General features: G+C 34.4%; 1 protein-coding gene across 9 annotated transcripts in view; it reads right to left on the minus strand.

Moving 5' to 3' along the window:
- The window catches only part of CDC42BPA (CDC42 binding protein kinase alpha), a 294,110-nt gene that overhangs the window by 45,821 nt on the left and 220,719 nt on the right, over positions 1-27,570 (minus strand). For 7 of the 9 annotated variants that reach the window (XM_061160193.1, XM_061160190.1, XM_061160188.1 and 4 more), the window contains 5 exons: positions 21,240-21,364; positions 19,619-19,724; positions 19,027-19,175; positions 17,398-17,489; positions 15,053-15,129 (listed from right to left, as the gene is read on the minus strand). In XM_061160193.1, coding sequence (XP_061016176.1) covers positions 15,053-15,129; positions 17,398-17,489; positions 19,027-19,175; positions 19,619-19,724; positions 21,240-21,364 — 549 coding nt within the window. Of the gene's footprint in view, positions 1-3,998; positions 4,038-13,936; positions 13,985-15,052; positions 15,130-17,397; positions 17,490-19,026; positions 19,176-19,618; positions 19,725-21,239; positions 21,365-27,570 lie in introns of all 9 variants that reach the window. The other 2 variants (XM_061160196.1, XM_061160189.1) reach the window with 2 other exon arrangements.

Here is a 27,570-nt window from a genome sequence, read left to right on the forward strand (position 1 = left end):
ATTAAAACTAAGGAAGTTAAAAATTCTTTGTTATAAAAATAATTATAGCATTAAATGAAAGCAATGACTTAATAATGTAGGAAAAGCGAATAAATATGATATACCAATATATGATATACCAAAATATCATAGCAGAGATATCTTAAATTGATAATTGAGTTTATGATTATAGAAAGAATGATAAAAGGGGGAAAATAATAAGGAACAATAAATAGCTTATATTATTTGGACAGTATATTGCGATATAATCCAAAGGAAGATCTTAGAAACAGATCTTAACTGAATAGTATAAGCAATCTTGTTTTGATCCCTGGGTCAGGAAGATCCCTTGGAGAAGGGCATGGTAACCCACTCCAGTATTCTTGCCTAGAGAATTTCATGAACAGAGGAGCCTGGCAGGCTACAGTCCACGGGATTGCAAAGAGTCGGACGTGACTGAGCAACTAACACACTAACAATAATAAGCAATTCACTCAATATTTATAAGCTGTGATCTACTGAGAAACCTCTCTTTGTAAAAGTAATTCTTTTTCTATTTTTTGATTAACTGATTCTTTTTTCTAAGTAAACATACTTTAAGGAGTTATTCTGATGAATAAGTATTAGAAATATTTACTATACTTTAATGTTACTTTTACTTAATGTTCTACTGCTTGAAAAAAAAAAAGCAGAAAAGCCTAATATCAGCATATTATTCACAGTGCATAACAATGTCATGTAAAAAGTCCATAATGTTTCCTGAATTTATTAGGACTTCTCTAATGAATAACCCACAAAATGTGTTTTTAGAACAGTACGGTGAAATAGAAAATTTTTTCTGCTTTGGCTCAGATCTGATTTTTAGATGACCCACTATTCCAGATTTTCTCAAATTATGCAATATGGCCTCCTTATAAATAATAAAAAGATCAAAAATAACTTTCTTAAATATGTATTAATGGGTCTTTTCTACTCCAAAAATAATTATAGATTTGAACAAGTAGCAAAACATTCACAGAAGAAACCTAGTTTTAAAAGAAAAAGATACCAAGACTTGATATGAATTTGATAGAGATTTAAAAATAGTTTGCATCTAATACATTGTTTTGTATTGATAAATATAAAACTCAAAGTTAACAGAAAAAAAATCCAAATTTTCATCAATTTTCTTTATCCTGTAGCTGGAAGTATTTTAGAAACAAAGAGGAAAGTAACCCAATTTTTACTACTCAGAAACGTGTTATAACCTCAAGCTTTCAGTGAAATAGTTATTTCTTTTAATTGTGCTTATGATTTAAACGGCTTCCCTGGTGGCTTAGATGGTAAAAGCATCTGCCTGCAATGCGGGAGATCCGGGTTCGATCCCTGGGTCAGGAAGATCCCCTGGAGAAGGAAATGGCAACCCACTCCAGTATTCTTGCCTGGAAAATTTCATGGATGGAGGAGCCTGATGGGCTATAGTCCATGGGGTCGCAAAGAGTTGGACACGACTGAGCAACTTCACTTTCACTTTATGATTTAAAAACCAGTATTGCATGTCATTTAGATAACAGTAAATAAATTTTATCATTCTATCATTCTAAAACAAATCATAAATTACTGAAGGTTATGACCTGTAAATGTAATCTTACTAGTTACAAATGATGTAACGTGTTTTTCTTTAGGAAAATTTCTCCTTAAAATTATTTTCAGCTTATTCATTTGAATATCCACTCTGGAGAATTTACACATGTTCTAAGAAAACATAGAATAAAGTCCAGTCACATATTGGCTATTTACATTCTCTGCTTTAATTTCTAAAGGAATAATTCAAAAGATACTCAGTGTTTCTCACTATTAATGAAAACAATAAAACTTTCCATAACCATCTGTATTCAGACATTAATAATAATATTAATAACAAATCTTTTTTATACTATGATTAATTAAACTAAACCACATAAAAAGTACATAAATGTCTAGATTATAAATGAGGCTTTAGAGCACATGGGAAATAAAAATGTATACCTCACTTATATAACATTTCAGTCACTTAAACAATTTTAAATTTATGAAAATATTATGTATTTCTTGTCTAAAAACACAGTATGTAACATAAAAACTATATGCTACAGTTAAGATTCAAGGTCATTGTTAGAAATGGTAACTATTTGTGTCCTGCTGTTCTCATGGATGTTTCCAGGGACTATTAAGGTTACTCATTATTCTATGTTTCTATTTAACTGTTGAATAATTGGTAACTCTTTAATCATTTCCCTCATAGACATTACCTGACTTCTTATCTGTCAAATATTCAATAAGGAAAAATTAAAGGAAGCCTGGAAAGGAAATTACCAAGCCTATCACACCTGCATTTAAAAAAATCATATGTAATTATAAGCCAATAGGCTCTAGAGTGTGTGACTTAATTATATCCTATAGATTAAAATATAAACTAAATAGCAGGGGCCTTATCACAGCTATTTTCCTCAAAAATTTTTCCTTATTTAAAGAGTCACAAAAATATTCTGTGTGGTCAGAGATCTACAAGGCAAAAAACATAATTAATGGTAAATTTAACCAGAAAAACAAAATCTCTCTGAAGGATAACCTTATTCAAAAACAAACAGTTAATAAAGTAGTCAATCCACAGATTAATTATTTGAACCAAATATAACTCAGCACACAACATTTTGGTCTTTCTTTCTAATTAACATATATTCAGATTGGATAAATCCAAATACCCAAATATAATCAATAAGTCAATTAACCAGCGATCTTTTCATCAACTTCATTAATTCATGAGATATCAGTTGAAGTCACAGTTCTACTTGCCATACCACTGGATCTGAACTGCTTATTCATTATTAAACCAGTAGCTTGAAAACATACACTATGCTAGGGTTAATCATGTTTATTTTACAATCAACTGTCCATCACACCTGGACAATAAGAGCACAGAAGCTGTGGGTCTCTCCACAAGAAGACCACTGCTTGTGGAGAGACTCACAGCTTCCCATGCCCTCCATAAACCAGATAATTCCCTTTAGAACTTTCCCAGTCCAAAATTATGGATTGAAGGTGCTGATCAACACCAAAAATCATGAAGGTGACGAGAGAAAGTTTGAAATTTGTATCGATCATAGATTTTCCTTTTGAATGTTGTTATTTACATTACCTATGAAAACCAGAGCAAACCGTGTCAGCTATCTTTTCAACTAGTGAGTCTGAATGTGTGTATATTGGTATCGGGGTAGAGGCTGGTTTAGACCTTTTCACAAACAGACTCCCCATTCGGGACATATCAGAACCTACAGCATAAAGATAGTGGCTTGCCCATTTCAGGTTGAGAAACACTGGATTGGGTTTAGCACAGGAAGATGGTTATAGCTTGTAATCAATACATATATAAAGAAAGCTATAAATGTTTTTTTCAATCTTGGAAATATCTTAGAATATAAATGATTATCAACATCATTGCCTCAAATCTCTAAACACAAGGTATTTGGGAATACAGCTTTGAACTATGCCAAAAAATCTATCAAAGATTTCTCCAGAACTGATTTACAAAAATTATAGTCAGTCAGATCCATAACTTATCCCAAACCTTTTTTGAATTTTGCATAATGTGAATTATCAAGCTTTTTTTCTACATAATTAAAATCTCTACAAATCTCTACATAACTGCTTACACATTGGATTATTTAGAAACTCAATTACTTTGTATGTGGCCAATTTAGAGAGCATACTTTAGGATCACTTTTTCACCCAATCAGAATAAAAAAGATACCTTACAATTTTAGTATTTTGGTTATAGAAATTTGTATGAACATTCCTAAAGCTTTGCGGCCAAAGCCAAAAAACAACAAAAAAAGAAAATACAGAAAAGCAGAGTAGCAATAGCAAGAGCAGCAGCACAAAGCATGCAATAAATGTAATACACCACAAAAACATCAGCATGTACTGCAACCACAGGCAAAAAGGATAAGAGAGAGGGTAGAGGGCATCGGGATGGGCACACGAGTGCAGTGGTCTCTTACACGTCTGCCTTTGCTAGCTGGAGTACAGGATGGAGAGCGCTTCAACAAAGAAAGGAGAAGACTGCGTTACAAATATCTACACACACGGCTCTCAAAGACTAATACTGTATTAACAGACAAAGCATATAAACATACATATGAAGACATAGTTCTGATAGGTTGAAAGTACAGGCATTTTCAGAAAAAACTAGAAGACGGGAAAGTAAAGAAACTTGTTCAGGCTCCATCTAAGAGTGGTAATCAAGTTTTCACGGGACCTTGCACAGTCACCCACCAAGTAATGATCCATCAAGTTAAGGCCAATCTCTTTTCTGGGAAGGCTGGTGGTGGCAACTTGAAATAAGAGTACAAAAAGGATCTGAATAACTCTGATTTAGTGCTAGTAAGCCTTTAAACAAAACATTTAATTAATTAGTTTTGCTTCAGGCAATTACTACCAAATTCTTACTCTTTTCAACAGTAAGTACTAAATTAGGCCTTTAGAATTACTGATGTTGAATTAACACAAAAAGCTACTTCAACAATATTGTCCATCCTGACTAGACATTAGGCTTAATCAAAAGAAGGACCTTTGCCTTTTTGACATTAAAGAATTAAGTAATTCAGAAAAGGTAACAATAAGTAGACAATTACATAGAACTATTTTTAAAGTTTTTGAAATTTGTGATGCTCAAGCAATAGAGTGTCCAAATACGTATCATATCTACTCATTTTTTATAATCAATTCAACCTGATGTTTATTGAGGGTTTACAATATGCCAGGCACTGAACAGAGAGCACTCATTTCACAGACCGGTGGGGGAGCATCACACCACCACCAATGTGACAAATGCTGTAACAAGGGCATGTACAAAGTTTTTTGGGAACCTGGAGGGGCTTGTACAAGATTTTCATGGGTACCTAGAGGAGTGAATTTATAAACTGAGTCTACAGGAGTTACAGAAAATTTAAGAGAAAACCTCAAGGATAAGAAACATCATTCAAGATTATCAGTTTTACTTGTATAGTAACTGGCAGTTTGGTAAACAGGAATTATTATTTCTTTCTGTAGGAAATTGGAATGGTAGGTGACAAACACTGTAACCCAAGAGTTAACAGCAAACTAGGATTAGAAAGTCTGCAGATTTCTAAACAGGTTCTTAGTCCAGTCTTCCAGTATAGTAGAGGCTAAAGTCTCAGGTTCAAACCAAGTTATACTCCTTCAGTTATTAACAGGAAGTACCTGTCTCCCTCCATACTCCCCAAAATCAAACAATCAAACATTAATAACTCAACCACCAGCCCCTTCTCTAGCAAACATTTAATCTCTCCCCTCTCTCTCCTTAAAAATGATAATAGCTAACATCTATCACATATAAAATATATACAGGTACTTTTCAAAGAATTTACATATATTAACTTTCAAAATCCTCATAGAAGGATTAATATAAGGTATTACAATCCCCACTTTAAACATGAAGAAAACAGATTAACTTGAAACAGGTCAAAAAAATGGTAAGTGGCAGAGGTAAGACTCAAACCTTCATAGTCGGACTTTGCAAAATGGTATACAATCACTGCCTCTACTTCTGAGGTTGCTAAGAGTTGGACACCACTGAGCAGCTTCTACTTCTGAGCCTCTCAATCACTTCTCCATACAGTACAATCTGGCTTCTGCTTTGACTGCTCTAATGAAATACTGTGAAGATCAGGGTCTCCTGTGTGTCTGATGGTACCAGACATCTTGGCTGTACCTGAGGCTGCTAAACCATTCCCTCTTAAAACTGTACTCCTTAAGTTTTTGTGATGCAACACTTTCCTGAGTCATCTCCTGTGACCACTGCTCCTCCTCTTACTGCTCCACCCTTCTCAATGTGAGAGATCCTGGTTTTGTGTTCTGACTCACCACTTTTCTTTTGCTACTAGGTTGGTGCAAAAGCAATTGCAGTTTTGCATTGCTGAACTTTGCCATTTGATATTGGAATATATTCTTAAATAAATGTGGTTATGCTATATACCATTTTAAAACACATTTATTTTTTTGCTAATGACTTATTACATGCTGTTTATTTTGTATTTATTTTAGACTATAGAAATGATGTTAGATAAAAAGTACACGAGTGATTTTTTTTTTTTTATTCGAGTTCAAAATGGGTCGTAAAGCAGTGGAGACAACTCGCAACATCAACAACGCATTTGGCCCAAGAACTGCTAATGAACATACAGTGCAGGGGTGGTTCAAGAAGTTTTGCAAAGGAGACGAGAGCCTTGAAGATCAGGAGTGTAGTGACCAGCCATTGAAGCTGACAATGACCAACTGAGAGCCGTCATCAAAGCTGATCCTCTTACAACTACACAAGAAGTTGCCTAAGAACTCAACATCAACCATTCTATGGTCATTCGGCATTTGCAGCAAATAGGAAAGAGTGAAAATGCTCTACAAATGGGTGCCTCATGAGCTGACTGAAGATAGAGAAACTGTCATTTTATTCTATGCAACAACAATGAATCATTTCTCAATCGAATTGTGATGTGTGACGAGAAGTGGATTTTATGTGAAACCAGCAACGACCAGCTCAGTGGTTGGACCAAGAAGAAGTTCAAAAGCACTTCCCAAAGCCAAACTTGCACCTAAAAGAGGTCAAGGTCAGCTTTTGGTGTTCTGCTGCCCATCTGATCCACTACAGCTTTCTGAATTCTGGCGAAACCATTACATCTGAGAAGTAGGCTTGGCAAATTGATGATATGCACTGAAAACTGCAATGCCTGCAGCCAGAACTGGTCAACAGAATGGGCCCAATTCTTCTCCATGACAATGCCTGACAGCACACTGCACAACCAACACTTCAAACGTTGAACAAACTGGGCTACAAACTTTTGCCTCATTTGCCATATTCACCTGACATCTTGTCAACCGACTACCACTTCTTCAAGCATCTCGACAACTTTTTGTAGGGAAAATGTAGGTGGTGCCTCCACCACCAGCAGGAGGCAGAAAATGCTTCCCAAGAGTTCATTCAGCCCCTGAACCATGGATTTTTATGCTACAGGAATAAAAACTTATTTCTCATTGGTAAAAATGTGTTGATTGTAGTGGTTGCTATTTTGATTAACAAAGATGAGTTTGAATCTAGTTACAATGAATTAAAATTCACAGTCCAAAACCACAATTACTTTTGTACCAACCTAATACAATCCCTCCCTGGCAGATCTCAATCTAGTTTCAACTATGTTGATCATTCCCAAATTTGTACTGCCAGTTTCTGTTCACTCCTTTTCCTTAAGCTGCTGACTCATATAGAAAACTATCTGTCGAACATTTCCACGTGCATGTCCTTCAGACACCTCAAATTTAACTTGTCCTAAAGGAAGCTGGTCATCTTTCTCCTCTGTTAAGATTTTTAATAATTATTACATATGGGACTGGTTAAATATAAGCTCCTTAATATCTCCTTTCTACTCCCATGATATGCAGTCTGTATCTTTTATTAGTGTACTTCTCCCATGGGTGTTATAATTATTTAGATGTCTTTTCCATCAGATCAGATCCTTAAGGGCAGGAAATACTGTATTATGTTTAGCATAAAACTTGTAAACTTAAAAATTCTTAATAAATATTGAATAAATCCTTCTGAAATTATATGATATTTAACCTAAATATTTCTTATGGCATTCACCATTTTCTACTTCGTATAGTACATAACAGTGTATTTATTTTTTCTAATAATAAGTATTTGAGGTCTACTTCTATGTCTGATTTATGTTAGTATCTACCACTGTGCACAGCAGAGTACCACATGTGTAAAAAGTGCTAAAATATTTAGCACAGAGAAACCCTTACATATTGGCTATACATATTCTGAAAGTCCAGATTATGTTAAAATCATGAGACAGAACATTGAATAGCTCAAATTATATTACCACTGTATGCAAAACAAGTCAAAATGTCTCTCAAAACTATCTTTGCATATGAAGGACAAGAGGTTTTCTAAGCTAACAGTGATACTAAATCACCATTGTAGTAATATTCCTCCCCAAGTGGCTATGTAGAAATCAGACCATTTTTACATTGTCAATAGAAAAGGGCAAGTTACACTTTCTGATGGTACAATTAGAGGAAAACACACACACTCTTAAACCTCTTGAACGTACCCACACATACCATGGTTTTCTATAAACACTGAAATTGGGTCTCATGGCAAGCACTGGAAACCAGTACATTTTCTTAAGTGTGCAATCTTACACCATTTCATATCTAGATCTATAAATTGCCACCAGAACTTCAAGGCTGATTATGGGAGTAAGCATGATAAGCAGAAACCAAAAGAAGTAATTTATCTTATGGACACAGAGTTTGGCTAATAGATTCTAAGGTTTCAGTTAACGTATATCAGAGGTCTTATTCAATAAAAAACTGAAGAGATAAAAGACTATGTAGTCATGACTGCTTCCCTCTAGTTACCCAAATATATTATTGATATAATATATGATATATAATACATAATATAACATGCTGCCTAAAATAGAGAAGATTACATGTGACAATCTTCTGAAATTGAAAATTTCAAGTCAGATTGGACTTAATATGTGGAAGTTTTAAAAAACAAGAATTAAAGGAGGAAATTATAGAAATTTCGTCATTTCTTAGAAGGATCTAGGCCTAGCTTCAGCCATAGGATTAAAAACTCTTTACAATGCATGTTTAAGAATTTCATCTTTCATTGATTCTCGTGTGTGATCAACTTTCCCCATAATCAGTTAACCCATGATGCCAAATTGCAGATTTCTGTGGCTGCCTATGACAGAATATGAGAGAAGCTGGGGGGAGAATAATGTTAAAAAGCAAAACATACATGAAGGAACCTACTAGGGAGTCAGGACTGAAATTAAATATTTTGGGACACCTTAATAAGCTTTTAAAGGAGGCCAAAACCAAGAGTAGAACTCAGCTTGCCAATACTTTCAGGCTACTCTTCTCTTAATATGTCAGAATGCAAGAAAAGAACACATTAGGAGGACTAGACAATTGGACTAAATGTTTTATTATTTATTCCTTTATGTCTGACCTTTATATTCTAGAGCATTAATTCCCTGATTAACTCTTTTCCTCAGTACACTAGAGTAAGACAACCTCCAAAGAGCAAGATGGTACATTCTGATTTGCCAGATAAGTGGGCAATTTTCACACCTGTGAACTTAGCCTAAATGAACAGAGAGTAGACCTGTAATTTAATAAAACTCAAAATTTACCTTGCATATACTTAATATATGACAATATGTTTATCAAATATAAACAGCAACTAATTCATTTATATAACTGTACTTAGTACTCCTTTAATATAGTCAAGTACTTTGGGGATTCACTTGAAAAGGAGAAAATGAGTTGAACAGAATGGCAAGTTTCTGTAAGCTTAGTCTGAAATAATTCCTTGATCTGCTACCGTGGGAACAAAGGGAACAGCTGGGGGGAAATTTGAGCTGGTGAGCTCCACTGCTCCCCACCTGTAACCTAGAGACGAGGCTGGACCTGATATGTAGTATCATAGGCAGTCTACGATTGGGCAAGTGGGGCTGAGAGGAAAGATGAGGGTAAAAGAGGAAACAGTTTTCATAGCAGAAGGGATCCTGGTGTCTGTTTGACTGCTGTCTTACTGGCTCATATGGGCACACCTTACCCAAGAGACTACTTATCAAAATGGCCTCAGTTTCTTTCAAAATTAACTCACCTCCCTTTTATCTGCCCTAAAGAATGCCATACATAACCCCTTTATCAACACTTCCCTATTACTCCTAAGACTGAGAATCCTAGTCACTGTCATTAATCAGGGAGTAACATATCTACTGGGCTTCCCAGATGGCTCAGTGGAACCCTCTTAGACTGTTGGTGGGAATGCAAACTAGTACAGCCACTATGGAGAACAGTGTGGAGATTCCTTAAAAAACTGGAAATAGAACTGCCATATGACCCAGCAATCCCACTGCTGGGCATACACACCGAGGAAACCAGAATTGAAAGAGACATGTGTACTCCAATGTTCATTGCAGCACTGTTTACAACAGCCAGGACGTGGAAGCAACCTAGATTTCCATTGGCAGACGAATGGATAAGAAAGCTATGGTACATATACACAATGGAATATTACTCAGCTAAAAAGAGTACATTTGATTCAGTTCTAGTGAGGTGGATGAAACTGGAGCCTGTTATACAGAGTGAAGTATGTCAGAAAGAAAAACATCAATACAGTATATTAATGCATATATATATAATATGGAGTTTAGAAAGATGGTAACGATGACCCTATATACAAGACAGCAAAAAAGACAGAGATGTAAAGAAGAGACTTTTGGACTCTGTGGGAGAAGGCGAGGGTGGGGTGATTTGAGAGAATAGCACTGAAACATGTATATTACCATATGTGAAACAGCTCACCAGTCCAGGTTCAATGTAAGAGACAGGGTGCTCAGGGCCAGTGCGCTGGGATGACCCTGAGGGATGGGATGGGGAGGGAGGAGGGAGGGGGGTTCAGGATGGGGAACACATGTACACCCATGGCTGATTCGTGTCAATGTATGGTAAAAACCACTACAATATTGTAAAGTAATTAGTCTCTGATTAAAATAAATAAATTAATTAATTAAAAAAAAAAGAATCAGCCTATAATGCAGGAGATGCAGGTTTGATCCTTGAATTAGGAAGATCCCCTGGAAAAGGAAAATGACAACCCACACCAGTATTCTTGCCTGGGAAATCCCATGGATAGAGGAGCCTGGCAGGCTATACAGTCCATGGGGTCGCAAAGAGTCAGACACGACCTAGCGACTAAACAACAACATACCTATCTACTAGTGAGAGTGCTGTGGTATATAATGACTAAAGTCACTGGGCTAAAGATTTTCTAGGGTTCTTTTCTCCTTCCAAAGTCTGTTATTCTACATGTAGAAAAGTCCAAATGCCTAAGCTCCTTTGAGTTACAGAAGTAGAGTGTGGAGAATGTATTCTGCTTTGTCTGAATCAGAGGGAAGGAAAGACTGGTGTTACAAATGCTCCTTTCTCTCCTGTTAAGAGCTGTCTAAACAGTGTAACTTAAAAGGTAAGCAACTTGTTCCAAATGTCTTCCAAGACTGCCACAAATTCTAGTATTCATCTGAATTCTGAATAACAGACAAAACATACTGAGGAAAAACTAGAGATAGGAAAGTGATTAGGCATACTATAAGTAAAATAATTATAGTGTTAACAGGCCTGTGTGGGGGGGTGAAGGATAAAACCAGAAGGTAACTTTGGAGGAGGGGAGGCGCTGGTAGTAAAGCACTGAAAAATCGGAGGGCGGTCTGAGGGCACTAGGTGACTAGGAGAAGGACAATGACGTGTGGACACAAAAGAAAACTGCACTTGTATAATTTTGCTTAAAACTAACCTTATTCCTTCCTATACCTACAAATTCCAGCTGCAATTCAATTTTAGGTCTTTAGCACAATATTTTTCTTTTCTATAGCAATGAGACAGGAAACAGAAAAGAATGAGCAGAGGATGTATCCTATGGGTTAGTTAATAGAGTCTACTTAGTAACAGAGGGCAGTCACATATTATAAACAAGATGCACAACAGCCTAACTAGTTTGGGCACACAGAACAATCAAGATTTATTTTCATCTTTAAGAATCCAAGCATTTAAGAGTAATAAGAAAGTCAAGGAACCTGAGTTTTATCTATTAATACTAAATACCTTCGATGCTGAACCTAAGCATGCCAAAGATTGAATACCATTTTTCTATTATGACTTTGAGGATGAAATGGATGCTAATGATGAAAAGGGTAGTCATAGTTACAAACTATGAGGAGAAATAAGAGGTTTATGCCATAAAATATGAATTAAGAATACAAAATTTTTTTTTAAATGGCAGCTTACGGATAGTCTTCACCCTGACATGAAAAATCATCTCCAATAGTAATGCGATTCAATAGGAGGAAAGTATAGTGATTCCTATCGGTGGTGAGTGGAAGGCTGAGTGGTAAAGAGCTTAGAAAGTAATCAAGTGAAACTGAAATTGTGGACAAGAAAGGAAGCTAAAGAGAACACAGCAATGGAGGGGAACTGGCCTATTAAGAGTAATGAAATAATAACCAATATCATTGAAGGCATTAAATACATTGTCACTTTAAATTTTCAAACAAGCTTATGAGATTAGTACTATTATTATCCCTATTTGTCCAATAAGCAAACCAATGCATAGAAAGGTTAGATATCTTGCTCCAAATTATATACCAAGAAAATGTCAGCAACAGGATTTGAATCAACTTAAGTGCTTCAGCAATAAATGGAGAGGAAAGTGCTTAGGAAGCAAATGAGAGGAAAACCATGCCCTTAAAGAGCTGGGGCCTGAATCATAAACATTCAGCAGTCTTTATGAACTTAGCTCCTGCTTATTTTATAACAGGAGTTCCTTTGTTCTGTTTTACAATTTAGATCTGAATTGAATTGAATTGAATGTATGAATCTATGCTGAGTAATGGTGGGGGAAGGATAAGAAGGGACATTCCTGGAGCATGAGTCAAAGTGGGAAACTTAGACACTGCAGCGGGGTGGTGGGGGAAGGCAGCACGTGAGAGCAGACACGAGACAGCAGTGGGCTGGAGTGTACTTTTGTTGAGAAGAGCTGATCTATTTATCAAAATATCAAAATACTACTCCTGCGCTTTACATTCAGAGATTTCTGCGAGAGAAAAAGGGATGTAGAAAAGAGTTTGTTAGAAAGAAAAATGAAAATAGTGTTGTAGGAGAAAGAACAATTAAAATGTTTGTGTTCAGATTTCCTTTCCATTCTTTTTAAGGTGAATGTTATCTATATGGAAATACTATACTGAATATTTTACTAAAATATACATCAGATTATAACATCAAATATTATTATGTATCAAGAAAGTTCTCTTTTTATCACACTTTAAAAAACCATAACTAGTATAATTATTTATCTCAAGAATAGTAAAACAGTTTCCATTAGAATGAAAAGGTGTGCATTTTGGTATAAATATTTCAAGAAATAAAAAAAAACACTCAAAAATATAGATCAGGATTTTTCTTTAGTAAAAAATTATGATTTTCAATGTAAGAATTATATTTAACAAAACACACAAAATAAAACATTAAGAGTTCCCCCTGATTTAAAAAAGTTATATGCACTGCATTTGCATCTGAACCCATTTTATTTCCTAATTTCTGCAAAGATAGAATGCTCAATAGGAAAATATAATGCTTTACAACAAGAATTACTGTGCCATTTAAAGCAGAATAAAGAATGTATATGTCAGGTGTTTCTGTAAGAGAACAATACACATTAGGAACTTCTAAATTATTGAATCTATAGAATTAATTTAGGAGAGAAAATGATAATGCAGTCAATTTACAGTGCATATGTTAACTAAAATCAATTTTCACATTAGAAGAGAAATTCTGTCAGCATTAAAAATTGATTTGCACTCAACTATTGTGTTATGTATGATAAACTCTATTGGAAGAGTTAATAAAATGTCACTTTTTATTATACCACCAGAGGCTTGCTTTTAACTAACATATAAACCAAGTAGTAAACTGTTGGAAAGAAAAGGGAAATGTGAAATAGAAACTGCCTTGAAAAACAAAAATGAACAATTATTTACATCTATATAGCTATATAGTGACAATAATCAAATAAACACTCCAGTCTTCAGCACTGTTGCAAAGAATGGAACTACAGAGATTCTCTGATGGCCAATGCATTTTTTAAAGTACATTTTTATTTTATTATATTTAATAATGATAACTCTTCTTTGTATTTAAGATAAGAAAGAAGCACATTTTGGCTCACAAATTATCAAGTGTGATATTTCTAAAACTGACTGCATTACTAGGTAAATTCTTCATATCAATTCACTGATCTCTTTTACTGAAGGATGCATTTGTTTGAAAATCAAAGACTTACGTCATCCAAAAAATCAATCAGTGAAGATGAGGAAGAAGAAAAGGAATCCTATTTAACGAATACAGCAATAAAAAAATAGAAAATATGGATGAAGCAATTTAATAAGAACAAATAATAAATCAAAAATTTTGTAGAACAATTGAAAGGCAAATGACATTAATTCAAATAAATAAATGAGAAAAGCAGTTATTGTCATTGTTTCTCAAGAAACTTAGAAATTCATTAACCACGTTTTAAGGAGTGATTCTTTTTCCCTTTCCCAAAAGAATGAAATACAATTCATATACTATGCTCAAGGTGTAATAAATTAAAGCTCATTGCAAATCATTATTAATTAAATTAAATGGAAGCACTTTAAAAGGTAACAACTAAACAACAGAATCTCTGCCTTCTAACTGTTCCCACTAGAATGTAGGCTTCCTGAGGGGCAGGACTTTATTGATTTTGTCACTATTGTATCTCCAGCACCTACAACAGTGCCTTGCTCAGATATGTACAATTATCTGTTGATTAATATATAATTACTAACAAATTTTTTCTGAGATAAAAAGTTCAACCATAAGCTTTTTTCTAGCAAAGAATTTAAGTACCAAAGAATGACAGAGTCACACAGTCACTATTTCATTATTCTGGAGTGTGCCAAATAAAACTCTATATGTAATACTTTTAACAACAAGCATTCCTTTGGTATACTTCTAAAAAACTCTATTGATTTGGAATTGGAACCAGCACTGCCCTATTGTGAGCTCTGACATTTTCATTTGCTTTTTTTTATTGTGGCTCTATGCTTTGGAGGAAAAAAAAAGTTAAAATTATTTAAAGTTAGGATCTGTTCTGAACTTACTGTTCCTCAGGGAAAGAGATGAAATTTCTTTTAAATCTTACAACGACTCTCTTATTTAGATCTTAGATATCTCTTAAATACAAGAAAAGTTTATGATTAAAGTTTCCATAATATTGCAGGACATATCTTTCTTTCATAATACATTTTTGTTTATATAAGATTCTAGGTCCTCTTATATGGGATGCAATAAAATTTTTATTGCAAATAAATTTTAAATCACAAAGTAAATTTTAAATTGACCACAGGGGATATCTGAAAGGTTTAATACTTACTTCAAATTGATCCAGAGCATCGGTAGGCGTATTCAAAAATGCCAAGAAAGAATGCTGTGAGTCTTGGTGCTCTATACCTAGAAGACAGCAGCAACTTTTCTTAAAACTAGAACAATTAACACTAATTTTCATGGATGACCTTTCCTGTCTGAATCTATTAAAAAGCTGCTTGCAAGCTACCATATTTTAAAACCAATTAACATTATTAACTCCACATATTAAAAAAACTAAAATACATTCGTGTTTCTTGTACTATGACTCAATAGTTAAATTATATCAATCTCTAGGAAATACTTGTTTCTTGACTTACTTGAGTTCTTGAATTTCTTTTCCTGTATAGTACACCATAAAAAGCACATTAAATCTTTTGGTAGACTAGGGAAATTTTTTAAAAATAGGACTCTGGTTAGGTCTGATTTTTCTAAGGTAATTTAGCACCAAACAAGGTTTCCTTTCTGAAATACTTTCATCACGTATATAGTATACACCAATACAAATAACCTTTTATTTAAAAAATGCAGTGGTAAATCAAATTTATTAAATTATGAATAAACTTTTGCTCAGGCTTCAATCTGATTTCATTTACTGTTTTATTGACAAATTGCATGACAAAAGTTTGTCTGAGAAAAACTAGGGCTGGAGAATGAGGACTCCAAACCTGAGCTTTTCTCAGACAAATTTTTAAAAAATCGATGCATATCTCTTGGCTATGGTATTAACTATAACTGCATAATTTCCAAAATAATTCTTAATCATACACATATAATGATAAATACTAGGGAGGAAAAAGGAGAAACACCAATACACACTTCTGATCTCCATATCATTAGGACTAAACTGATCCACTAAATTGGTATCAATTTATGTGCTTTTTTGAATTACTCTCTAATAATATACCATGGTTGCCGAACATGGCAGTGTAGAAATTTGTTCTATGAATAAATGTTTGCTGCGAGGGTTTTTGCCAAGCCCTGTCTACATACTGGAGATACAACAGTAAAGAAAGAGACAAACAAAATCCTTGCCTCATTATATAAAAATTACATTATTTAAATAGATCATTTTGTAACATAGTGAAATTTTATTATTCTGCAATGCTCAAAATTCAAATAAAAGCCATAGGCTAACATACAATGTAATAAATTTAATTTCTTCTTTTGCAAATTTCGATCTACTATAAAATGATGCAATCAATGCCAACTGGTTAAGTCATACTCCTCACTGCTCTCTTTTCTATATAAATTGCTTTTTGGGCCACAGGTCCTACGTGTCTTATATACTTTTTCCTCTACTTGCTAAATAATGCAGCTCCCTCCATTCTTCATATGTGAAAATTAAAGCTTGATTCTCATTTTAGCATGATGCCTTATGCTCCTAATCTGAGTTCCTAATTCACTTTTTCTGGATTCCTTCCTTTCTCATTCATAACAAAAATTTATTGAACGTCTACTACTTTTAATGGCTTTTTTCATGTTTACTCCTTTGTGTTTACTCCTTCATGTTTACTCCTTTCCTCCACAGTTTTAAAAGCAGATGGAGAGACCCAACCAGTTTTGTCACTCTGTGTCACAGGACTGGGAAATAAAAGGGCAGCAGGTGAGTGCAACTTAAAGCCAATTAATTAGGTCAGTATTCAGCCAGGAATACTGTTAGGAAAATGAATTTCTAATAACTGTATATAAGAGATCCTTTCATTAAGAAAATAATATTTTGAATTTCTAAAAATTAAATCTTCACATTCTTTATGCCCACATGATGGAAAGAAAATTAAAGTTCATGTAATAAAGCTACCAAGCACTCTGAGTTACTTTTTACATTAATTATAACATGCTCAAGTAATATTTTCAGGAAAATGGGAATAAACTCTGAGAAATCCCACAGCGCAAGCAATTTGAGTATCATATGTGGAAGAAGATATCAAAATGTCAAAATAATTCTTTGTTATTGAATTGCCTTTCTAATACTGGATTAATCTAGTTATTTCTACATTATTTCTTCAACTACCCTGAGAGCTAATCCTCTACAACATTTGAGAATAGTATAAAGTATATGCAAAGAACAAATGTTTCTAATCACAAAAATATTGTTCAAGATATAGTCCATGGCCCTGAAAAAATAGTTGAATATATGGCAAAATGAGTTTTCTCTTATGAAATCTTTAACAGTGTGTATCAGGTAAAACAAAATAATTCAGAGACTTTATCTACCAAATATGTGCATGTGTGTACCATATATTCATACATGTGAACAATTCTCCTACCTACACATTAAGCTGATTCTTCTATAATAAAATGTATTCATAACAGAACATTACATCCTGATGGATGCAAAACACATTCCCATACCCTTTTCAGATCTAAGCTCTTCAGTGTCCTTTATCAGTTGTTCGATTTCTGATAGTAGTTCCAAGTTCTTCTTCTCTGAATCTTTTAGTTTACTTAAATAAGGGAACAAAAGGAAAAATGTCATTATTTATATTGTTTGTCAATGAGCCATCATGTATGTAGTTGAACTTACTTGGTTTAAATGTCAGTCATGATGATGCAGGGAATTGAAAACCACTGCAGGAAGGACAAATCCAGCCTGCCATCTACTCTTGTGCAAATAAAGATTTACTGGCTCACACTCGGGCTCATTCATTTAAGTGCTGTCTGTGGCTGCTTGCATACTCAACAGCGCAGCTGAGTAGACAGAAACTATGTGGCCTATAAACCCTAAAGTATTTATTATCTTGCCTTTTATTGTAAAAGTTGCTAGCCATGAGCTAAATTATTAAATTAAAAAAATGTATAAAATCAAACATTAACTTTAGAATTCTGTTAAATTTCTTTCATAGAGAACCATAAGACTAAGTTTATAATTTTCAGTTTGACTCGTATTCCTGATTTATAAACAAATGTATAAGTTTTATGTCCTAAGCTTAAGAAGAAAGATCTCACTAACTCCAAATTACAATACAGAGAATGACTTTTAGTAGTTCTTCATGTTGGGATCAACTCATATTTTCCAGAAAAAGTTGTTTTCCATTTTCAGTGTCATACTAGCACATTTAAGTAAAGCATATTTAGTTTGTAATTGACTAATTTATAATAAGAATTTATAATTCAATTGAGGAATTTATAATTCAATTCAATCAGAGATACATGGCATCTCTGATATAATTAAAAACATTAATGACTGCAGTTTAAGGACTAAGGCTTCATACCATTAAAAACAATTTATAGGCCTATATTTCCTTTTGTGACTCAATGACCTTGCAACCTTAGGTATTCTGAGCACTGAATGGATTTTCCTATTTGTATTTTGATTTGTAATATGAACTTTCTACTGTTCCTCCATATCACCTACACTGACTTATTCTTGAACCAATCCAATTATGATTTTCCTTCTATCATTTATTCAGAGTATGATTTGGTCTACTGCTGTGATAACAGTGGAGGGAATGTAATCATTAGCTAACTGTCCTGAAGAGTGCAGAGGATATACTTTTTTAAAACATAGTAAGAAAAAATTATAATTTAAATATATTATACCACTGTGAAATTCATCATCACTAGAACCTTCATTTATAGAAAATCGATGGTAGAGGCCAGAAATTACAGATGACTATATTTTGTTCTGACTCTATGCTACATTTTTATACTAATGTAATATTCTTGAGCAAGAGATAATTTTGAATTTAATACTATAAAATTTGAAAATGAACTAAATTTTACAAAAAAGGGAAAAGTAAATAATAGAATATTAATACTATTAATTCCACTTTAAGAACAAGTCAGATAGAAACAGAGCTGTATTAAAGTCCCATTACTGCATAAAGGCCTAAAAGAATCAATTCATTTTCAAACATACCGTTTTTTTTTGGGTCATGATTTAAAAAAAAAAGTGACAGGTAGGAAACTAAATATGTAATTTCTCTCCAGATACTTTTGGATCAAATCAGAAATCACTCTAGTGGGACTATAGAGTCTTACCATTCTGTTATGATGTTAGATGCTTTAACTTTATTCAGCTCCTCTTGGATGGCCTGTTTGGCTCTTATTTCTGCATCCAGAGCTGACTGTAACTCCAGTCTGGCTGACATATCCAGTTTTGCAAAACGTCGCATTTTCCAGGGCATATCCTATGAAACAACATGACTGTGCTTTTAGTTCTATTCTATTTTTACATTTAAGTTCAGTAATATAAGTGAATTTTTTTTTAATAAGTGAATTTTGAAAGTACTTAAAAGAACTATCTTGCCCTAATTACAGAATAAAAGAGATATATTTATTACTAGTGAAAATATATTCTTTTTCATTAAATTCAGAAATAACTGTAGACTCATTATAAATACATTTATTTTTTATGGTTATTACCATTAATGGCTAGCCATACAAATGACAGTTAAGCAACTATGTATTATAATTTCTTAAACTGGAGGAACTTGGAATGATTTCTTATGAAAAACTTTCTAGTAGGCAAAAACTAGAAGAACTGATATAATTACTCAGATTCATTACAGTGTTTTCTGAGCCTTCCCCCCAACTAATATAATAAGTCTGTTGACTAAATGGTAGAGCTTACTGTTGCTCGGGTACCCAAGCTGGAGTTTCTTAAAGCTTCCAATTCTTCAGTCATTTTAGAAGCTAAGGCTTGAAGATACCCTCGTGCATCCTTTTCATCACTGACCCTAGAATATATACAAATAAAGACAGATCAAGTACCAAAGTAAAACAGAAAACTTCAGTGAGACAGATATTATTTTAAAGCATCATTAAGTTAACTTTCAAATAGTTGAGAACCCTGAGAAGAGTGAGTTTATCTTTTACTTTTAGCCTATTAGGTATTTAATGCAGATTGACTTCCTGTATTCTTGATTTTTTTCTGCATATTTCATTTGAATGTGAAATATGCAGAAAAATTTCATCTTCATCCTTTCTACTTATCCTTTCCAGACAGTCCATAATTACAGCTTCTTTTCTTTACTAGAACCACTTCCCATTCCATCTCAATTCATCATGCAATTACTTGAAAAGATCAGTGGTCTAGGATTGCAGGCTTTGGCCAAAACAGTTTTGTCTTCTATAAAGTCATTTTCATTAACATCTTAGTTACAAATTTGATTACATAATGATGGAGTTACAAATGAAGAGTCATAATGTTTGATGTAAAGCAAGGCTAAAGATTATAGTGATTTTGCTATATTAAAGAACCATTAACTGTACTATTTTGAACACAATCAAACTTCTACAATTTGGGCATTTTCCTTTAGATATGCAGTGAATAGTCACATTCATAAGCTAAAGCTGAGTTAACATAAGGGCTCTACAGATAAATCAGTATCAAAATACATGAGTCAACTGGGTAAGATTACTTAAAAAGACAGTGTTTATTCACCTATGATTTCATTTAAGAAGGAGAGTATTAATCTAGTATAAGTAGGGAAAAAATGCTTAGAGGACCAAAATAAGAGCATTATAAACTAAAATTCTCACCAAATTCTTGGTCTATAGATACATGAAGAAACCAGTAGTTGTTTATGTAAATAAACATCAATAATATGCTGAAAAAGTCAGAAAGTTAAAAAGCATAAAAAGTTAAGCTACCTATTTTCATTAGAAAATACAATCCCTGTTGGATTCAACTTTAAGTATTATAAAAATATACAGATTTTTACAAATACCAGAACAATCATTTAATGAGTTAATTAATATGAAAGTCACTAAGGTAATTATCCCAAATTAAATCCTATGAACTTAAAGAACAGTTGATAAAACTAACTGTAACCATTTAATGTCTTTAAAATGCCATATGTGAATTAGTCTGTTTTAATTATGAAAACGGTGAAAGCATAACATCTTTAGCTTCTAAAATTTTCTCCAGGCTTTCTGTTTCCTAAAATAATCACAAATACAGGAATTTTGGTCTTAGGAATATTGATGGCTAGCAAATGAGTTTCTTCAGTTCTGTAAGGACTAACTACCTTTCTTCGGAGAGAATAATATTTTCTTTCTTAGAAAGAAATATCAGCTTCTAATGAAACTGTAAAAGCTGCTATGGAATATCTAACAGAGTTAAGGAAAAGTGGAAAGAACAGAAAACATAGAAGAAACACAGACTAATAATAAATATTACTCCTGGAATTCATACCAATTTGACTATAGGGCCAAAAATCACCCACAAAACACATTTAAAGAGTACTCACCACTGAATTATTTCTGTGATCTGAGCTTCCCAATGTGCAACCGATTCCTTCTTATCTGCTAGATCTTTTACCTCTTCTTCCAACTGCTGGTTGCGTGTACTTAAGTTCTCATACAAAGTTGTAAGCTGAAAGGCAGTTTTAAGATGCTTAAAGAAGTGTGACTTTTAGGAACAGGAATTCAAGGTGCCTCAGATGCCTCTTGTTAAATCTCGTAAGTCAAAAATGCATATCTTCCTGATTTTCTATTGTGATGCACCCTCTGGTCACTGAATTTGGAAACATCAAGTACTCTGAATTCTCCCTTTGCCTTTGCTTTCCCTTCACTCCCTATATTAATTGGTTCCATTTGTGAACATTTTCCATATGCCGGGAAGAACTCCCCAATTCTGCTGGTAACAACATCTCTCATTTTTTTGTCTTAAAATATCTCTATGTAATCTTAAAAAAAAAAACTATAAGGAGTTTCAAGTATATACAAAAATGAACAGAAGAGTATAAACAAATTCTGATGAACCCATCATTAGCAACTTTAACAGTTATCACCTCAATGTCAATCTTATTTCATTTGTATACCTGTCTTCTTACCCCCTCCTCCAGTATTATTCTGCAGTAAATACCAGACATCATATAATTTTATCCATATATATTTCTGGTGTATCTCTAGAAAACAAGGCTCTCTATTCATAACCACAATATCATTATTATATTTAACAAACTTTCTTATATCATCATATAGGTAGTCACTGTTCAAATTTCCAGTTGTCTCAAGATATCAAAAGACTTAACAGCCTGTTAAACTGAATCACACCAATAAGTAAACATAACATAATGGTTGCTCTATCTTTTAATCCTTTCTTACTTAGGTTCTGGAGTACTCCTCTCGGGCAGCTGCAACAGAATACCATAGTCTGAGGGGCTTAAACAAGAACCATTTATTTCTCCTGGTACTGGAGGTGGGGAGGTCCAAGATCTAGGCACCAGCAGATTCAGTGTCTGGCAAGGGCCCACTTCCTGGTTTACAGATGGCCATGGGATGAGGGGGTTCTGTGGGGTCTCTTGTATAAGAGCACTAATCCTATTCATAAGGGCTCTACGCTGATGGCCTAATCATCTCCCAAAGGCTTTGTCTCCAAATAGCACCACATTGGGGACTAGGTTTCAAGATCTGAGTGCTGGAGGAACACACCTAGGACACAGTGGCTCTCCTCCAACACTTTAAATTTTCAGGTAATTTATTTGTTGAAAAAAGTAGGTTGTTTGTCCTATAGAGTTTTCTATACTCTGAATTTTTGCCTTCATTTTTGAAAGACATTTTCTGCTTTATAAAATATTTCAGGCTGGCAGTTATTTTCCTTCAGCATTCCTTATTTCTGGGTTCTGTTTCTTTTCTGTTGGAAAGACGCTTTAAGTTTAGCTGTTGCTCCTTTGAATATAACATGTCTTTCTTCTCTGGCTGTTTCTAGGATTTTCTTTGGTTGCTTTGTTGTTTTTCAGCTGCTCAGTCATGTCCGACTCTTTGCAACCCCATGGACTTCAGCACGCCAGGCCTACTGGTCCTTCACTATCTCCTGGACTTTGGTCAAACTCATGCCCATTGAGTCAATGATGCCATTCAACCATCTTATCATCTGTTGTCCCCTTTTCCTCCTGCCTTCAATCTTTCCCAACATCAGGGTCTTTTCCAATGAGTTGGCTCTTTGCATCAAGTGGCCAAAGTATTAGAGCTCCAGCTTTAGCATCAGTCCTTCCAATGAATATTTAGGGTTAATTTCCTTTAGGATTGATTGGTTTGATCTCTTTACTGTCCAAGGGGCTCTCAAAAGTCTTCTCCAGCACCACAGTTCAAAAGTATCAATTCTTTGTCAACCAGCCTTCTATATGGTCCAACTCTCACATCTGTACATGACTACTTGAAAAACCATAGTTTTAACCATACAGACCTTTGTCGGCAAAGTTATGTCTCTGCTTTTTAATATGCTGTCTAGGTTTGGTTGCTGGTTTTGGCAAGTATTGCCAAATAGGGATGTGCCTAATAGGGATGTGCCTAATAGGGATTTAACTTCCCTTTAGGGTCTGTGACATTTCTTGAATTTGTAGCTAAATATTTCTCATAGGTTTTGGAAAATTGTGGGCTATTAACTTTGCAAATATTGCTTCTGCCACAATTGTTCTCCTCTCCTTCTGGGAAAGCAAATATTTTCTGTCAGATCTTTTCATCACATCCCTTATGTCTCGATATATACCTCTTTTATATATTTCTGTGCTTTAAAACATATGGATACATCTTTACTTCAGCATGAAAAGTTTATTTACCCTTTCCTATCTCTGCTTCTTTCCAATCTACTGTTAAAATTTTCTGTTAGGTATTTTAATTATTTTATTTTTTACTTTTAAAGATTTATTTGACTTCTTTGTATAGGTTCCAGGTGTCTGCTGAAATTCTACATGTCTTCTATTTTCTTGAATATACCATACAGTTATTTTAAAATTCAGTTGAGAAAATTCCAATACTGGGAATTTTGTGGGTCTGTTTAAACTGACTGGTTTTCCTCCCATTTTTATTTTCTGACTTAGTATTTGGTTGCTGTTATATTTTTATATCTTGGTTTTATTAGGTTGTTTCTTGTGGTATGCACTGTAATTTCTTACTGCATGCCATGCACATTGAATGAAAATTTTAAAGATAATCTGAGACTCTATATAATATCTTCCTCCAGAGAGCGTTTAGTTATACTTCTGGCAGGCAACTAAACTAAAGAGAGATGAAGGATTGAATTACTTAAAGGCTGGGTTTCAGTCACTGAGAGGGCTCATCTCTTTTTGGTTCACGCTTATTACGAAAATGGAGCCTTTTCAAAGATCTTAATTGAAAGCTTGAATTGATTATCAAGGATCCTGCACTGATATTTAGTTTTTAATCTCTCCAAACTCTTGATAATACTGTGGAATACTGTGCTCAAGTTCCTGGATTCTCAGTGATAGCTTTCATATCAGCAAATCCTCAAGAGGAAAAGTGGCACTCAGTGCTGGGCTCATCTCTCAGTTCTATTCCTTTCTGTAGGATCTGGGTCAGTAAAGTCTAGGCTGCCTTCCTATTTTTCCAATGCTTTCTTGCAGATGAATACTGTGGGCAGTAATCCCACTGTACTAAAAAAATTTTTTTTTTAATCCATCCAGCTTTATAGTTCTTGGTGAGGTGGTAGTGGTAGGTATGATGTAAACTAATCTGTCACAGAAGCAAAACTTCTTGCTTTACTAAGTTTTTTAAAATTCATGATAAAATATTTGCATATAATTTTTACTTCATGGCTACATTTTTCTGATAAATGGTCTCATTCTGCCATTAGTTATTACTATTCCTTTCTCCCTTTCTGGTATGTTTGTAGAGATATTGTGCTAGTTTATTTTTGATTACTCAGTTTGAAGGAGGTAAATTTATCCTAGAAGAATTATTAACAGGTTTGTGAAGATAAGAGGCCATGGGATGGTTAAATTTGTGTCAGCTTGACTGGGTCATAGGGTGCCTAGACATCTGCCTACACATTCTGCTGGTATCTTTGAAGATGTCTCTGGGTGAGATTAACATTTGAATCAATTGACTGAATAAAGAAGATTACCCTTCCTAATGTGAGTGGACCCTATTCAACCAGTTGAAGGCCTGAAAAGAAGAAAAGGCTGACTCTACTGAGTAAGAGGGAACCCCTCCTGCCTGATTGCTTCAGGCTGCTTTCACTTGTCTTTGGTCTCTTACTGAAACAGTGGCTCTTCCTGGGTTTGAAGCCTTCACTGGCTTTTGGACTAGAATTACATCACTGGTTATTTTGGCTCTTAAGCCCTTTGGACTTGGACTAAACTGTCTCTGCAGCTTACAAACTGCAGATCTTGGAACACAATTTAGGAACTAAACAACAACAATAATCTAGTGAGCCAATTTCTTACAGTAAACATTTTTATACATAATACATGTGTGAGATTATGTGAGTGTATGTATATATGGGTGTGTATGTATATATAATCTCTTATTGGCTGTTTTTTTTTTCTTGAAATACAATTGACTTGCAGTGTTGTGTAGTTTCTGATGAAATCACATCAGCAATGTGATTCAGATAAATCTATATCTACCTGTATAGAGAGAGCCTTTTTCATATTCCTCTCCATTGTGGCTTATTACAAGATATTGACTACAATTTCCTGTCGTATACAGTAGAATCTTGCTGTTTATATATTTTATATGCAGTAGTTTGCATCTGTTAATCCCAAACCCCGAATTTATCCCTCCCCTGTTCTTTTCCCTTTGGTAACCCTAAGTTTGCTTTCAATGTCTACAAGTCACTTTCTGTTTTGTAAATAAGTTCATTTGCATCATTTTTTAAGATTCCACATATAAGTGAAATTAAATGATATTTGTCTTTCACTGTATGACAACTTCACTTAGTACATAATCTCTAAGTTCATTCGTGTTGTGGCAAATGACAATATTTCATTCTGTTTAATGGCTCAGTAGTATTCCAGGAAAAAAAGAATGAAATAATGTCATTTGCCGCAACATGGATGGACTTAAAGATTAACACTATTAACACTAAGTGAAGTAAGACAAACAGAAAAAGGCAAATATCATATGATGTCAATTATATGTGGAATCTTAAAAAATGAGAGAAATGAACTTATTTACAGATTTTCTAATGGCCAAGTAGTATTCCACTCCCTTTCATGGATCACAGCCTGTGTGGTGAAGGGGTCTGTGTAGCTCAAAGAAGCTACGAGCCAAGCTGTACAGGGCCACCCAAGATGGGAATATGTAGAGTTTTGACAAAACCTGGTCTACTGGAGGAGGAATGGGAAACCACTCCAGTAGTCATGTCTAGAGAGCCCCATGAACAGTATGAAAAGGCAAAAAGATAAAGGGCAATTACTAATAGCTCCAGAAGGAATGAAGTGGGTGTGCCAAAGTAGGAATAATGCTCAGCTGTGGATGCATCTGCTGGTGAAAGTAAAGTTTGATGCTGGAAAGAACAATATTACATAGAAACCTATAATGTTAGGTCTGTGAATCAAGGTAAATTGAACATAGTCAAGTAGGAGATGGCAAGATTGAACATGGATATCTTAGCAATCAATGAACTAAAATGAACAGGAATGGGTGAATTTAATTCAGATGAACATTATATCTACTCCTGTGGGCAAGAATCCCATAGAAGAAATGGAGTAGCCCTCATAATCAACAAAAGAGTCCAAAATGCAGTACTTGGGAGCAGTATCAAGGCAAAGCATTCAAGATCACAGTAATCCAATTCTATGCCCCCACAACCAATGCCAAAGAAGCTGAAGTTGAACAATTCTATGAAGACCTAGAAGACCTCCTAGAACTAACACCAAAAAGAAAAAAAAAAAGATGTCCTATTCATCATAGGAGATTAGAATGCAAAAGTACAAAGTCAAGAGACACCTGCAGTAACTGGCAAGTTTGGTCTTGGAGTACAAAATGAAAAAGGGCAAAGGCTAGCAGAATTCTGCCAAGAGAACACACTGGTCAGAGCAAACACCAGCCAGACATCCTGGAGTGTGAAGTCAAGTGGACCTTAGGAAGCATTACTATGAACAAAGCTAGTGGAGGTATTGGAATTCCAGCAAACTATTTAAAATCCTTAAAAATGATGCTGTTAAAGTGTTGCACTCAATACATCATCACATTTGGAAAACTCAACACTGGCCAAAGGATTGCAAAAGGCCAGTTTTCATACCCATCCCAAAGAAAGGCAATACCAAAGAATGTTCAAACCACCATACAATGGCGCTCATTTCACATGCTAGCAAGGTAATGCTCAAAATCCTTCAAGGTAGCCTTCAGCAGTATGTGAACCAAGAACTTTCAGATGTATAAGCTGAGTTTCGAAGAGGCAGAGGAACTAGAGATCAAACTGCCTACATTCACACTGGATCACAAAGAAAGCAGATGAATTTCAGAAAAATAACTACTTCCGTTTCATTGACTACTCTAAAGTCTTTGACTGTGTGGATCACAACAAACTGTGGAAAATTCTTAGACGGGAGTAACAGACCACCTTACCTTTCCCTTGAGGCACCTGTATGTGGGTCAAGAAGCAACAGTTAGAACTAGACATGGAACAACACACTGGTTCCAAATTGGAAAAGGAGTAAAAGGCTGTATATTGTCACCCTTCTTATTTATGCACAGCTTATATATGTACTTCTATGCCTAGTACATCATGTGAAATGCCAGGCTGGATGAATCACAAACTGGAATCAAGATTTCTGGGAGAAATATCAACAACCTCAGATATGCAGATGATACCACTCTAATAGCAAAAAG

Source organism: Dama dama, chromosome 14, assembly GCF_033118175.1.
Source record: "Dama dama isolate Ldn47 chromosome 14, ASM3311817v1, whole genome shotgun sequence".
In the NCBI taxonomy this organism is placed as follows: Eukaryota; Metazoa; Chordata; class Mammalia; order Artiodactyla; family Cervidae; genus Dama; species Dama dama.